A 16,798-nucleotide genomic window follows, 5' to 3' on the forward strand; every position below is an offset into this window, starting at 1 on the left:
AAAAAGCATTTCGTATAGAAAAAAACATTTCTTTACTGTCAAATTTGATCAATTTAATGCATCCTTACTGATTAAAAGTATTAGTTTCTTAAAAAACAACAACAACAACACGTTTTGACCGCTAACTTTGGACCAGAATTTATGTTAAATTATATTTTCTTTATTATTTTTAATATTTTGGCTTTCTCTCACACTATGAACAAGTTCTAAAAAATACAGTGAAGCTGCTTTTATATTGAAAGGGGGTTAGGCGAATGAAACGGCCTCGCTTGAACGTGCACCGTAATCAAGTCCATAAACTGGAACAACATAACTGCTGTTTACTTACCGCTAAGCTAGTTTCTTTTCAAAAGAAACCCACAAACGCTTCCAACAAGACTTAATATATAAACTCCTGCTGATTTTCCACCATATCTATCAGCACTTCAGGCATCTGAAAGTGTTTAAAGGCCCTGCCGCCACTGTTTGCTCCAATACATCATGAACCTGGAGTTTGGCTTCGGATCACAGGGCAGACTGGGGAGGTAGACGACTTCTTCATTACATCTTGTAATTTTCATGAGTTTCATTACAGTCCTTTATCTTTAAAGTGCACAGTGCTTTGATACAGCTGTTCAGGTAAAACATCACTTGTGGATTTAGCCTGCTGATGGCAGTATAGAGCAGATTCTCTTTTTTCCAAAAAGGGTCCAAAATTAGGTCCAAGACCTAATTTGATGCACTAAGTGTCAGGGATGGTATAAAATCAATGGGGTTGTCTCAAAACCTCATCATTATCGCTACCGGATGCAGAGTAATGCATATCGAAACGAGAAATCACAACGCCTTAGGAAGATGTTTTTTTCTGCCCGACACTCGATGGACATTTATTGACTGATGTACTTCAACAGCTACGTCAGTAGATGATAACCAGCTTCATATCTACAGTACTTCCACAAGGCAGACCAGTGAATGAAGCCAGCAAATGAGAACCAGTTCGGATTTACAGTCATTTAATTGATGTCAAATGTAGCTTACAAACGGGAAAGACATGTACCATTTTCAAGAATATACAAGGACACAAATCATATCTCACAATCATCTTGTGTAATCTGTCATCTTTGGGGCAGGAACGAATTGTTCAGCAAAGGAAGAATACAAAGAGTCAACCCTAATCCTTATTTACTACCTGTATTTTACAAAATATCTTCGGGGATGATGACCCAGCCATAGTGAAGATTTAAAGAACAGTGAAATAAGTTATAACAAATGCAACATTTGACTGTTTATTGTGGTGTTGGGTTCAGCAATGACCTTTCATTTCTTCCTTTTTTTTTGCGCTTACATCAATACAGAAATCACAGAATACATAGATGTACAAATATAAAGCCCACAGCCTCAGTCCTAGGGAAACCGTGAGCAGTCAGTCAGTCGGGCCAGTCAGGGAAACGAGTCTCGACTCTTCCAGTTCATTCTTTGAGGGGGAAAAAAACAAAAAAGTTTGCCATGACATTTCAGAGAGGAAATATGAACGTAAATGAGAGCACCCTAAGAGTTTGACGTTTTAAAAAAAATAAAAATCCCTTTCCAAGGGAAGAAACTGATGATATGCAACCGGACAGGGGTCTTAATACTGTATGTTCAACTCAATAAGCAACTGTTCGTAACAGACAGACAGCGTTCAGCATTACGTTAAAAAAACTGCTGAAAAATGAGTGTGAATTAAAAGCAAATCTTCCCATTTCTTAAAAAAAGCAAAGAAAAAGAAAGACACTTTCCCTTGTCCCAGGATTAAATCTACAGTTTTTACTGTATATTTCAATGAAAAATGTACACCTAAATCTTTTAAGTCCTAGTTCGAGTAGTTTATTATTATTATTATTATTACTTAAATTTCTTCCTGTACAATGAAATACAACTTCAACTTCAAGACAACAACATCTGCTTTAAAAATACAGAGGGTTTTCTTTTCTTTTTTCTTGTTTTTTTTTTAAATTCACCAAGATTGAAACATATGCCCTCCTCCCGACCCAAACCACCACCAACTAAAACTGGACTTTTATTCAATATATTTTTCTGTATGTGCATGTGTGTCCGTGTGTGCACGTGTGTATACAAGTGTGTTTGGTTCTCTATGTCATTTACTCACAACACTGTAAACATACAGAGACTATTATACATGTGCTTGCACTGATTCGTTGAATTTGGTTGACATGACTAGAACACCACAAAAAGTAGTAATGTTTTGGGGTGAATGAGAACACAATGGAGAACCAATATCGAGGGGTTCTGGAGAGCCTCAGGCGTCCGTTAAAGTCTCCTCCTCTTATCGTCAGGCTGATGCCAATGGTCTTGGTGAAGAAGTTGCCACCGAGTGCAAAAGTGGGAGACTAAGAGCAGCAGCAGGTGGAGGGACAGAATGAATACTCTTCTTCATCTGAGAAAAACAGGTTCCTCATCAAGGAGCCGAGCTGACTTTGGAGAGGGTGGACCATGGACCAACACAAGAGGGAGGCGGTTGGGCTCTTTACACAGGCAATTATAGAGGAGCACTGAGTCTATGCAGTCCTCATTAGTCCTATGCTTGTGAAGTCCTTTCCCCGTTTGAAGTCAGTGCGAGTCTGTGCTCGTGCCTCTCATGGTCAGGAGGCCAGACGATAGTTCACTCCCTCGGGCGGTGGGGAAACCAAAAACACTAGCGCAAATGGAAGCCAAAAGTAAAACAAAACGAAAGAATCCGGCCCTTTTTGTTCACAAATAGACACGTCTGAGGTCCCCTGGTGATGTGATGGTGTTGCATTGTGGGCAGAGTTTCTTGTTTCCCTATATGAAGAGAAAGACAACAGACCAGAAAAAAAATAAGAGTGAGAAGGTGGACATTTACATTTGAAAATACAGTAACACTTTACAATAAGATAATATTAGGTAGCATTAGTTAACATTTGTATAAATATCCAGCTGTTCATGGTTTGTTCACGCCCGTTCTCAGTGCATTAACTAATGTTAACAAGATTTTAATAATGCATTAGTAAATGTTGAAATTAACTTTAACAGAGATAAATGAATACTTTATTAGTGCAGTTCATTATTAGTTCATATTAACTAATGAAACGTACTGTAAAGTGTTACTGAAAACACTATCAAAGTCAAGCAAGTAAGTAAGGACCACGGATGCATTTATTAGACAAAAAAAAAAAGTACATTATTGTGAAATATTAAAATTAGTGACGTCAAATCAATTAATCACGATTAATCACATCCAAAATAAGTTTGTTTACATGTGTGTACTGTGTATAATTTTATTTATATATATATATATATATATATATATATATATATATATATATATATATATATATATATTTAAGAAAATTTATAAATTATATAAATATATATACATATACATAGTATTTCTTAAATACATACGTGTGTGTGTTTAAATGTACATAATTATACACAGCACACACACACACATTATATAAACAAACTTTTATTTTGTATTAAATTAATCGATTTGACAGCACTAAATACAATTAAAACTTTTTCTAGTTTAATATATATTAAACTATGATTTACTCCTCTTATGGCGAAGCTGAATCTACAGCAGACAATACTCCAGTGCAATTTTTTCTTCAGAAATCATTCTAATATGCTGATTTGATGCTCAAAGTAACAGTGCAGTTTGTAGTGAACTTTAATAGTGTACGTATGTAGACGTAAAAGTTTTTTTGGCCTTACTCGGGCAGCCCACCCTGTTCGACAAGCATGCGCCTTTCCCACTACCACTCTGATGTTCAGCCAGTACCCATAAAGCCTGCACCATAAAAGCAGGAGAACAGCAGGGAGAGGTAGAGGAGGAGGAAGGTGAGCTGTGTGGTCTGCTGTCTGCACCACACACATGCTGAACATCACATGATCTGCTCTTAAAGTCTCTTAAACTACATACTCAGCTTCATAAAATACCACAACACTTGATGGAGACCTAGACGGCAAGGCACGAGAGATATAAAATCCTCACGTTTGTCATGTGCCGCCTCTAGAAAAACGAAGTTCAGACATTGACGTTACTGTGAGGAATCTTGCAACCATTGCCGATCATGTCCTCGTGTAACCTTCTCGCACATGTGCCGTATTTCTCCTCCTCATAAACATGAAGCGCACTGCTACCGATCATATAGGAACTGACACTTTTAGGAGTGTTTAAACGTACAGGACTTTTGACCCCGATTAGCAAACTGAGGAGTCTGGGAGCAGTAAGGGTGCCGGAGTGTGAACCCTGCAGTGTGTCTTCACATCTAACTGTAAAGAGGATTTGTGGCTCCATATGAATGGGTTCATGCCTAGGGCACCAGAACCCGGTCCGCTGATCCTGACTGCTCAGTAGGGCTGTCAACAAATATTCTTAATTCAAATCTATATTCGAATCGATAAAAAAACGAATTTCGAAGTTGAAAATTGATATTTGAATTAATTAATAAAAAATGTGGGGGGGGAAAACACCCGCAATGCGTGGCTGTCAGAAACATAACTAAAGTGTAGGCTACTGTACTGACTGAAGAGATATTGCATGAATAAAGGATAAATGCACTGCTTCCACTGGTGTGATTATTTACTGTGATTATTGTTTCATGCCAAGGAAAAGTTCCATGTTTAGCACAGCACAGCTCGCTCAGAGCGTTCAATAAGCTGTCAAACTTAAATTAATAGTAATAATATTTGTTTCGATCACTGAATGAAGCCTGCTATATTTGGGACAAGAGTCGCGACCTTAAATTGCTTGCACAAAACTCTTGATCAGGACTGAAAGTTTGTTAATTTAAACCGTTTTGCGCAGAAAGGGTGAGGGAGAGTGAGGTCTGCGGTCTTGAACATTAGATGATTTACTTATTTTTGTCTAAATAATAAGTTTTCAAATATGTTTAAACTTAAATAAACTACCAATACAAGTAGTTGTGTCTCTTTGTATTAATTTTTCCTGTTATTGACGTAATGCATACCCAGATGCGTATTGACGTAATGCGTCATTGACAAAATGCGTACCCAGATGTTCGAATATTCGTGTTTTTTTTAGAGGGAATATTCGAACGTCATTGTTGAGCAATGTTGACAGCCCTACTGCACAGACTGAAAGATGTCCGGCAAAACTACCCGGCTTCTTGTGCTGTAACAAAGGGCTCAACCATTAGATGGCGAATGTGCAAATAATCATAACGGTTTCTAATTCAACATCACGGTCTGACTATGCGAGTGGTTTATTTTGATGTGGTTTGCAGTTGGATTCTCCTTCTGACTCCCTACATATAGTGAGTCATGTTCATTTACGGGTTTTTTACGCGAGAATTAAAACCTGAAGCAGTGCAGCAGCAAACACTCCAGAGTGCTTCCCTCCATACCAACAATCCCCCAGACACAAAGGGGACCTGAAATTTGGCTTCTTTGTTCTGGGAAGCAGGAGTTTACCTAGTTTTAATGAGCGTGGGCAGGTCAGGGACTAAACGCGGGCTCCTCGCGTCAGTGGCGGGTGGCTGCTGCGCTCCATTAGATTCATAAAACAAGGCTGACGCTAACCAAATTACATGCATTTACTTTGATCAAGACGCAAGGAGCCCCGCCGTGCTACTTTTATTGCTGTCTTTAGGCAACAATTTTAATGCCTGCATTACTAACAATCCGCTGTGGCAGCACGGGCTGGCGCACACACACGTCTCTGTTCCTTCTTGCCAGCGAGCCGTGCACAGAAGACCTTGTGATAAGCGGAGATGGAAGGAGCTGATTTAATATATAGCATATTGGAAAACGTCTGAGGCTGGGAAACATTTCCTTATTAATTGTTTCCGTGTGGTGACAGAATGTGTTAGCGGCTAATGAGAGTGGGCTCCCCGAGGAAGACTGGCTAAAACCGCTTAGAGAGAGAGAAGAGGAAGAGCCAGTGAGTGTAAGTGTGGGGATTACAATCGGACAAGTGGAGGCAAACGCAATTCTGATGATAAGAGGTTCGTAGAACACCAACACCATCTAAAAGGATTTAAAAACCTGGAGCGCTACGTGAGGAATCTCACAGGTCTGGTCGAGATGAACTCTTCAGCCTACACTATAGCTAAATACCACAGCATTATTAAAATAAACTACTACATTAACCACATTACACACTGGCCTCGGTCATGACAGACTTTGGGCTCTCTGATATGTACCCGCATTTCATAATTTACATCAGCAATACCACAATCCACTGATAAACTTCAGTGTGAAAAACATACATAGACATGACTTAAAGGGCTAGTTCACCCAAAAATGTAAATTATTTCATTAATAACTCACCCTCATGTCGTTGGACACCCATAAGACCTTCGTTCATCTTTGGAACACAAATGAAGATATTTTTGTTGAAAGCTGATGGCTGAGAAAGGCCTCCATTGGCATTCAGTACATTTCCACTCACAAGACCCATAAAGGCACTAAAGACGTCGATACAGAGTCCATCTCACTACAGTGGCTGTACAATAATTTTACGAAGCTACGAGAATCGCTTTTGTGCGCAAAAAAAATCTAAATAATGACTTTATCCGCCAAGATATTGTCTTCTGTGTCGTAAACTCACCTGGAACTCACACGATAGCGGCGCTCCTCCACTTCCAGGTCATGTATTCGCTATGATTCGAACGGCGGAGCTGCGTCATATTCTCACGCATGCGTCGAGTTCACGTCAATAACTTGGTGGATAAAGTCGTTATTTTGATTTTTGTGCCCACAATAACTATTTTTGTCGCATTGTAACATTATTGTACAGCCACTGTAGTGAGATGGACTTTGTATCGATGTGTTTAGTGCCTTTATGGGTCTTGTGAGTGGGAATGTACTGAATGCCAATGGAGGCCTATCTGAAGCCTTTCTCAGCTTTCAACAAACATATCTTAATTTGTGTTCGGAAGATGACTGAAGGTGTTACGGGTGTCCAACGACATGAGGGTGAGTAATTAATGAAATCATTTTCATTTTTGGGTGAACTAACCCTTTAAAGTAAACCAAGGGCGAGCTTCTGATGTGTGTCATGTGATATGCGTTGCTTAATGCAGGGTCCCTTCAAATATGAAACATCCCATGTGAGGGGCCCCCTTCCAAAAATATAAACGAAGCTACATATATTCAAGTATTTTTTTTAAAAACTATAATGTGTGAGAAAAATAAGCATGATTTTCTTTGTAGACAATATGAAACCACTCAGTATTAGCATGTCTTGTTTTAGCGATCATTAGAGCATCAGTGGTAAAACATAAAAATAACGATTTATACTGCTTTTACTTGTTTTCATGGAACCCAAAAATGTACAGAAAGCTTTATATTAATTAATGGGCGTCGGAAGCAAATAAAATGTGGGTGAGTCCTCTATCTCAGAATTTTTTTTACTGGAGTAACATTAGATGCCATTTACATTAAATACACATATACCGCCGTTTACTAAACAATTGATTGGGCCAGACAAAACTACGGAAATCACTAAATAATTTTGCACACTTAAACAGTAAAATGTGGTAAATGGAGCTGCACATACTACATCTTAATTGTTAACTAACAGTATAATCATATGTGACCCTGGAGCACTTCACCAGTCGTGCAATAACCAACAATACATTGTACGGGTCAAAATTATCCATTTTTCTTTTATGCCAAAAATCATTAGGATATTAAGATCATGTTCCATGAAGATATTTTGTAAATTTCCTGCCGTAAATATATATATATATAAATATTTGTAGTAGTAATATGCATTGCTAAGGACTTAAATAGGACAACTTTAAAGGAGATTGTTCTCAAATGTTTAGATTTTTTGCAACCTCAGATTGCAGATTTTTTAAATAGTTGCATCCCAGCCAGATATTGTCCTATTCTAACAATCCAAACATTAATGGAAAACTTGTTTACTCACCTTTCAGATGATGTTTAAATCTACATTTCTAAACCCTTAAGACTGGTTTTGTGGTCCAGTGTCACAAATTAGCACAAATTCTTAAAAACAAAACACATAAAAGCAACAGAATTTCTCGCAGAGCGGAAGAACATTATGGACACACTGATGAGCAAATGTGTCGTTCTTACCAGAGTCCTTAGCCAGCATTCTTCACAGTGCACATGCCAACACTGGATGGAGGTGAGTGGCATTGTATAAGAGTCCTGAGGAAGAGGCCGACAGAGAGAGAAAAAACGACAAAAAAAGACAAATGATTAATTCAACCAGGTCAAGTGCACAATTCACATCTACAGCCACCCACATATACAACAACACACATCACTAGACAGCACCAGCACAGCAAAGAGCGGCCATGGGGGGCAGGCAGGTGGGCAATTAGGGAGCATGTGGGGCAGTGCATGGGTCAGGCGGGGTTAGGCCAAAGGGAGCACAGAGAGCCTTACCCTCCGGAGTGGGAGCAGCTTCTTAATCCCACTGCAGCCCGTTAGGTAGCTTCTGTATAAACAATACACGCCGAGCTGCAAGGCCTCTGCGCTCCCGTGCCTCTTGGCCACCTGATTCTTGCTTTCAGCCCCTGTTTGGGGTGGCTTCCGCTGCAGGGATATTTAAGAGCGGTACTGAGAAAAACAATGTGGCCACCACGGCAGGCACAGACACACACATAAGACCAACGGGTGTAGCTATCAACACAAGCTCTCGGCCAACACTGAGCAAGGATAACAGGATAAAATGGATGGGAGCGCTGTTGTGTTTTTGCATGAGTATTCAGTTTGGATATCATGCTAGGTAGGTTGCAACTGTCTAAATAATTAACTGACAATTCATTATTGGGCTGCTATGCATCATATAACCAGCAGGTGGCAGTAGATCACCACTGGGGAATGCTCAACTCCACAGACTGCGCAAACAGAAAAATGTCTAGAATCTTTTTTAATTAAATCATCAAAACATTTACAAGCATCTTTATTTAGGACAATGTTCTCTACAAGGCCACAACTGATCAATCTGTGCATCTGGGTGACTTTCAGGATGCTTTATTTTATTTTAATGAAACTGAAAAGTCGGAAAGGACCTAATCAACCTCCAGACCTATAGGCATGATTAGTCAGAAGCACCAATAGGAATAAATCAAGTCACCTTTATTTATATCGCACTTTTACAATGACGATTTCTTTCAAAGCAGCTTCACAGTGTTAAATATTGCAACAAAATCTGATTCGGCTGTACAGTCGTTCTAGAGAAAACGGTAATGTCATCAGCTTATTTTAATTTATCATATAGCGACAATGTTGGCATATCAGTATTATAGTTTATACAATACAATGAATAAAGCGGAAACGTTTTAGCATGGATATCCAACAGGATGGCCACTACAGCTAGAGGAACTCCTGCAACAGAACCTTATTGTATGGGTTAATTTTCCTGGCCATGCTAGAGATTGAAGCTGAAGGAGGCAAACCTTCACAAAGCTTCAGCCAGCTGGGTGCATGATTGCGGGTGGTAGGTTACATCACCACGGCATGTTATTAAGGATGGTTAATAACCAAACAACCACATGAACGCGCACAATATTGGCAAGCGGGAGTTCTCACCATGCATATGAGACACTTGTATCGGTCTCCTCTGAGGATTTGCTTCTCCAGTTCTCGTATACGGGCCTTTAGCGCCTCCAGTGTGGTCGCTGTGGAGTCCTCTGTGATCCTGCAGGTAAAAAAAACAACAAAAAAATTAAAGTTGAAGTTGGAAGAATAATTACTTTTAAAAAGTTGTGCACTTTACATTTGCTAAGCTGTCACACTGCTTCAGTTCAGACAAACCTGACTGCTAACTCCTAAAAGCAATAATGCAAAATTAAAAACAGACGTCCCAACCCCAACAGTGGATTCGTCACTGTTACAAAAGACCCATGATGCCAAAATTAACTAATATTTTTTACTTTATTGTACTACCATTGCAATTTCAGATCTCATTAACCAAGGAACAGGTCGGTCACATTGCACCAGTTCCTCCAACTTCTCACCACTCAGGCCTTCCCTCAGACAAATGCCTTTCAGCTGCTGAATATTTAACACTGTCCACAGCATATGAACTTGCAATAACTAAATCAATATGGCAACCATTGATTGTGCGGCAAGGCGCTTGGCGAGATGTTTATGGTGATCCGCTCATTTTCCAGCCAGATGGAGCACTGATCTACAGTATTGATTTAACGTTGCGCCAGCGTTCTCCTAGGCACAATCCCCCCGATTAGTGCCTGCCGTTCCACTGCCTTTTCCAATAGCTTCATTTATTACATGCCTGTGTGACTCCACAATGAGTACACGCTCAGCACACACACACACACTGAGACATGGGCCTTTTAGTAATCAGGTAGTATTAGAATGTAAATCAAGGAAGAGCCATTAAAACGGAAAGGACCATTTATGGACTCGGTATCTCCTTTAAGGCCAACCTAAAGGAAGAACAATGACAGTGTCACTGAAGAATCATGGACACCTTGAGAAGTAAAGCTTAAAGGAGACCTGTTATGCAAGATTCACATTTATATTGTGTTTGAATATATTTATGTGTCTGCAGTATGTACTATTCTGGTAAAAATCCATCCACTCCATTTATTTTTTCCCATAAATCTGAAATGGTGTCTCAAAATGAGCTGTTCAGCAATGTGCTCCATAGAGACAGAGCGACACGTGTCAATCTGAAAACCACACCCACTTTGAGACCACAATCAAACCGTCTCCATTGGCTTTGTATTGTGTGAAGCGTCCTCCTCGTCATTTCAGACTAATAACAAAAAACAGAACATTGCGTAAAAGCTGAGATATGTGTCAAGGTGTAAAGGTGCCAAAAAACCCAGGAACAAAAACCCAGAAGTTTTTATAAGCGGTTGACCCAAAAAACGAGCATTTAAGGACACAAACGTGGATACAGGCAATTGAGACGTTATATTGCACTGAGAACTACGCCCACTGGAGGGGAACGTAATCAGGGAGAGGAAATATAATATATAAAACTGACATTTGGATATTTGACTTAACAGTGACTAAATGTTTACTGCACATGTAGACATACTGAATGTCAGGATCCCACAATTTAACCATTCTTCCTGCTGAAGCTTCACATCTTATTGCCTGTATCCACTTTTGTCTCCTTAAAGGGGGGGTGAAACACTCAGTTTCAGTCAGTGTCATGTCAATCTTGAGTACCTATAGAGTAGCATTGCATCCTGCATATCTCCGAAAAGTCTGTATTTTTTTTATAATTATATAAGAAAGATGCGCTGTTCCGAGTCTTTCCGAAAAAAGCCGAGCGGGTGGGGGCGTGTCATGTGAGCGGAGCTAAATAATGACGTGTGCAGCAGCGCGCTGCAGTGAGGAAAGTGAGTCGCTCTGTGAGGAAAGTGATTCGCTCAGTGAGGAAAGTGATTCGCCCGCCGCGTGAGGAAAGTGATTCGCTCTGTGAGGAAAGTGATTCGCTCAGTGAGGAAAGTGATTCGCCCGCCGCGTGAGGAAAGTGAGTCGCTCTGTGAGGAAAGTGATTCGCTCTGTGAGGAAAGTGATTCGCTCAGTGAGGAAAGTGATTCGCCCGCCGCGTGAGGAAAGTGAGTCGCTCTGTGAGGAAAGTGATTCGCTCAGTGAGGAAAGTGATTCGCCTGCCGCGTGAGGAAAGTGAGTCGCTCTGTGAGGAAAGTGATTCGCCCGTCGCGTGAGGAAAGTGCTAATACAGATCGACCGCCGGCCTATCAGTGGGTAAGTCAGTAGCTACTGGTTATATCACCTGTTTAGCATCCTACAAGCCAGCGCTTTGATGGGCGTAGCCTGTTGCTTTCGCTCTCTCCCTCGCTCTCTCTCACGCGCTTCTGGTAGAATTGTCCGTAAGGCCCATACAAGGAAATTCCGCCCCCATTAACGTCAAAGGGGACGCATGATCTCAAAAAACTTGCCGAAACTTATGACTAACCGGAAGTAGTATTTTTGACAAAGAAATACTCCCATCAAACGTCCACCTTAACTTTTGAAACTTTGTCTATGTTTAGTATGGGATTCCAAGTCTTTAACAGTGTAAAAAGATCAGTATGCATGAAACAGCATTTCACCCCCCCTTTAAAAACTTGTTTTTTTGGGTCGACAGCTTATAAAAACTTAGCTCTGTGTTTTTTTGTCATATAAGTCAGAAAGCTTTGAGCGTTAATAATAAACTCCTCTGACTGGTCATTCTGCTCACACGGTCATTGGATGTGTCTGTGATTGGCTACAATTTGAAAAGCACCGTTTGAAAGCACATGGAAGTGTTTGAGTGTTTTTAAAGTGGGAGTGTTTGAAAGCACAAGCAGGCGTCAACCAGGGGACCGGTAGGCTGATAGATGCCTGCATTCAAACGCTCTGTGTCTATCTGTGTATCTAATCAAAGACATATTTGATGAGCACGTGAGCACAATAGCCAGTCAGAGGTGTTTACGATTACGCTCAACAGCGCTGAAAGCATCATATTTTTTACTTTTCAGCACCAATTTGTTATCGCGGTCGGTACTTTTGACAACACTAGTGCATTGTGACAATTCTGAGTAAAGCAGATCATCACAAAAAGAGAACATGTGGAGCTTTGTTCAATTCATCAGTTGATGATTGGATGAAGGCAAAGGTTGCAGTCGTTTGCAAGAAAGGGGCAGTGTTTAGGCAGACTGAAATGACTGGAGAAGTCCAGCATACACCAGAGAGAAGTCTGACGCAAGATTGAATTAAAAGATCAAAACAAATGTTAAAAAGATAAAACCTGCTCGGATGAATCGGTCACAATAAGATCAATAACATGCACTAAGAAAATAGATTTTCATTTCATTAAGGAAGATGTTAACAAAACTCTGAAGTCCAGGCATCTTCCCAAGGTCACCCTTAACCTCACCTAGGTCCCTCTCAAAAAGCCCCAGCAAGACGACGACCTTGGCTAAGGAGAGCGAGCTGTCCGGACGGTCAATTCCCTGCAGCCCACAATCAGCACAGGGGCTGTAAAGTTTTAAAATCTCTTCTTATTAGTGGCCAGCTTGTAAAAAAGCATTTAGTCTTGATTAGCGTGCATGCTTATAAAGCAGACAGGAGAGTAGGTGCACCATGCTCCATGCCTGCTGTTTTTCTTTAACAGCTTCATAAATCGCTGCGGTTCACTTGCCCGTATGCCGTCACCAGCCCAACAAAAAAATACAACTTTTACCCCAAGTAATGCCCGACCCGCTCCAGCATGAATATTCATTGTGTGGTGCTTTATAGAAAACCACATTCTAAAAGTTATTTAATTCCCTCGGGTAATAAAAGAAGGTTTTACTCTGTCTTTATATGGATGGAGAGATGGTTTGGCGGAGAGACAGCCAGGCTGTGTTTTAATACGAAAGCAGGTGTAAAACCTGGAGAGGGGCGGCTGGGTGAGTTCAGAACAGAAAATCATCAAGGTCCTGTTTGAGTGTGTGTGCGAGAATGTTTTAAAGACATTAAACACAGGCTTCTGGCTGAATAATGCCAATGACGTCATCTAGGGAAGGAATAATGTCATTTCAATTAGGAATTTAAGTTACTAAGTAAACCACAATGAGGACTGACATCCAAACTAATAATGTCGCTTACCTACAGCTGTGGTCTATAATGGCACACCCATTATATTAAAAATCAATGTGGATGTTAAAACCAATGATGGACGAGCAAGCCTAATGCTTTATACAGGCATCACTCTCTGTTAAGGTATATTTTTCATTTGTAAAGTAACAAATGCACAATTTTAAACGAGCAGAAGTCTTTGCTGCCATCTCGGCGCGGCTCTGAGTGTGAGGCGATTTCTCATTTCATTATCCTGCCCCTTAACCATCTGTCTCCATCAGAGCCGAGCCTAACTGTGGAAGGCGGTCTAATCTATAGGTCTACATGGCCTGACACGAGAACACGAGTTACAAGTACAGACACATACAGAGAGATCTTTAAAAAGTCACTTGGCTGACAAACAATCAATCCCTTATAGTAAGGGTCTGTGTATACTTTAAATCAAGAGGCTCATTGAGCAGAATTTTATTTATTTATATATATATATATTAAACTTTTTTTTGTAAATATTATGACAAATTACTATTAGAAATACACAGAGACAAGGGGTGTAATGGCACATGTATTCGTACCGAACCGTTTCGGTACAGGGCATTCGTACAGTACACATTTACCTCAGAAGTCCTTCAGTGTCCACAGCTGTGAGTTCATTAGAGAAATCAACTCTTTCACTGAATATATGACCTATATATTCATTATATTAGACCATATATATTTATTATATTAGCCTATATATTCATATATTCTACTGAACCTGTTGGTGATGTCTGGATTATTTAATGAGTGTTTAAATAAATCTGTCATGAAAATGACAGCCACTGTGTATAAATGATTATATATTTCAACAACGAACTGGAGAAAAACATATATATATATATAATTCGATTTAGAAGTTAATGCAAAAACGGGCTTATGTTAAACTTATGAGTGTTAGTGTAAAGATAAAAAGCTGAATTTAGGCTAATAGTTTGGGCTCTGTTGTTAACCTTTAATATTATAATGTGTAAGTAAGGGCTCCCTATATAGTTTACAGCATTATCTTTAAGAAACTTCTGAATTTATTTAAGGACGGACAAATTTTTTTCTTCAGTAAACCACTGTTGAATAAAATAAAAAGCAATTTTGTAAAACTAGTGCACCGAACTGTGACTTCAAAACTGACGTATGTACTGAACCGTCAGTTTTGTGTACCATTACACCCCTAAAATATTATATACACATGTGCCCCTGGAGCACTTCAGCAGTCGTGCGTCTCACGGGTATATCTGTGGCGATAGCCAACAATACATTGGAGTCAAAATTATCCATTTTTCTTTAATGCCAAAAATCATTAGAATATTAAGATCATGCTCCATGAAGATATTTTGTAAATTTCATACCGTAAATATATAAGAAATGTATTATTAGTATTAATATGCATTGCTAAGGACTTCATTTGGACAACTTTAAAAGAGATTTTCTCAATATTTAGATTTTTTTGCACCCTCAGATTCCAGATTTTCACATCTCAGCCAAATATTGTCCTATTATAACAAACCATACATCAATGGGAAGCTTATGTATATGATGTATACATCTCAAATTCAAATAAATGCACCCTTATGACTGGTTTTGTGCTCCAAAATTGTTGTTTTAATGTTTCTTAATACTCAACTGCATTTCTTGTTTGGAGATATGGCTGATACTACTGTAAAAAAAACAGCTAAAGGGTAAAGGTTTGAAAAACAAAATAACTAAATCATCACTAATGAATTTGTAAAAAAAAAAAAAATGGATTATTGTGGAGGTACACAGAAATCTGCTACGTTTGTTCAAGTTGAGCATGAAATGTTGCAGTGATTACATGGGTGGCATAGGAGCCCTCATTTATCATGTGAGGAACGAGCGGGGATAGAGGCGACCCCTGTACCCAGAGATCATTACCCATCTGGGCACAGGAGAGCTCGGAGAATTCATCAGCCTCTTCTGCCTTACAAACACACACGTGTACAATTTACACAACTCACCACACAGCAACACGCTCTTACTCCAACACACACACTGAATGAATCACTGTAACTAAAGGGGACAAGTCTCATTTTCATTGCAGATTGAAATGCATGTGTTTTACAAACAGTAGGGTTTGTGATTGTTTTCAGGCTGGAAGTGGAATGAAATGATTCGGCTCCTTATGTGGCGTCTTTAAAGCTGGCTCGCATTAAGACCCCTCACTTCAGGAAATTGGAAATGAAACAATGGCATAGCCATTCCCGGAAGTTTGCATGCTTCATGCATTTGGCGCACACCATAAAGAAAAAAAAGCACAATTTTTTAATGCTTTACCAATATATCAAGATAAACCTCAAAAGCTACAATAACTGCTATTTGTTTCAGCCAGGAAAGAGTTAATACACCTCCCTCCCCCTTCTCATGACCCCTCAGGATTTGATTAATGATATCATCATTGAGATTTATCTCCCTGGCCCCTTTCATAAGACAATATCACGTAACATCCTGTGATACCTGATCAAATCAGCAGAAGGAGAAAGGAGAGGTGCTCTTCGGAAGAGATGGATAGATTCAGACAGAGGGCCGAGAAGGACGGGCACAGACTGGGAGAAATATTGCGGGCGATATTAAATAAACGAGTGTGTGTCACGTCTGGAGCTAAGCGCTAAGCTAATAAAACGGGTGGCGGGCGGGTTGCGCTCATTGCTCGCTCTTTTCTATGACATCAAACAGCTGCGGTGATTCATACCCCGGCCGGCTAAAACACTTAATGCTTCCCGATGCCGATACAATGCTACGGCTAGTCTAAACGGCTGCCTAGTGCTATATGCGGAGGAAGGGCGAAACAGAGAAAGTCTCCACGGAGGAAAGCAATGAATCAATCTAAGCTGTCACACTCCTGCAACTCCACTTAGGAATCCCGTTCTGTCCATTTTCATCCTCCTACTCACACACCCACGTTTGGACAGAGACACAGTGTTCATAACATCATTCACTAACATTCATTTCCACACACTCAGTCAAACCTATCAAGCAACAGTGTGCAAAGTCACGCCTTTAACTGCAGGTCGTGGAAAACGTGGCTAACAAACGCGATTTCAATCGCAGACTGAAGCTGACATCAAGCTAAGAGTCATCCGCAGATGAACACTTGACTAGAGTTGGGTGAGAGGAACGTGCTCACGACGTGCCGACGAGAAAAATCAATTGCATCGGGTCTGCTGTGCTTATTCTCCAGTTATCCGCCCCTGATATTTAATATGGGGCCAGTGATGGCCGC

The 16,798-nt window shown here is 40.1% G+C and overlaps 1 protein-coding gene across 12 annotated transcripts in view; it reads right to left on the reverse strand.

Moving 5' to 3' along the window:
* Positions 1–1,252: 1,252 nt before the first annotated feature.
* rnf220a (ring finger protein 220a) overlaps positions 1,253–16,798 on the reverse strand; it is a 176,746-nt gene continuing 161,200 nt past the window's right edge. For 6 of the 12 annotated variants that reach the window (XM_067453501.1, XM_067453498.1, XM_067453497.1 and 3 more), the window contains 4 exons: positions 9,538–9,646; positions 8,389–8,538; positions 8,074–8,148; positions 1,253–2,802 (listed from right to left, as the gene is read on the reverse strand). In XM_067453501.1, the coding sequence (XP_067309602.1) occupies positions 2,731–2,802; positions 8,074–8,148; positions 8,389–8,538; positions 9,538–9,646 (406 nt within the window). In that variant the 3' untranslated portion in view covers positions 1,253–2,730. The remainder of the gene's footprint in view (positions 2,803–8,073; positions 8,149–8,388; positions 8,539–9,537; positions 9,647–16,798) is intronic. The other 6 variants (XM_067453502.1, XM_067453499.1, XM_067453505.1 and 3 more) reach the window with 1 other exon arrangement.

The sequence above is a fragment of the Pseudorasbora parva genome, chromosome 9 (genome assembly GCF_024679245.1).
Source record: "Pseudorasbora parva isolate DD20220531a chromosome 9, ASM2467924v1, whole genome shotgun sequence".
Taxonomy (NCBI): Eukaryota; Metazoa; Chordata; class Actinopteri; order Cypriniformes; family Gobionidae; genus Pseudorasbora; species Pseudorasbora parva.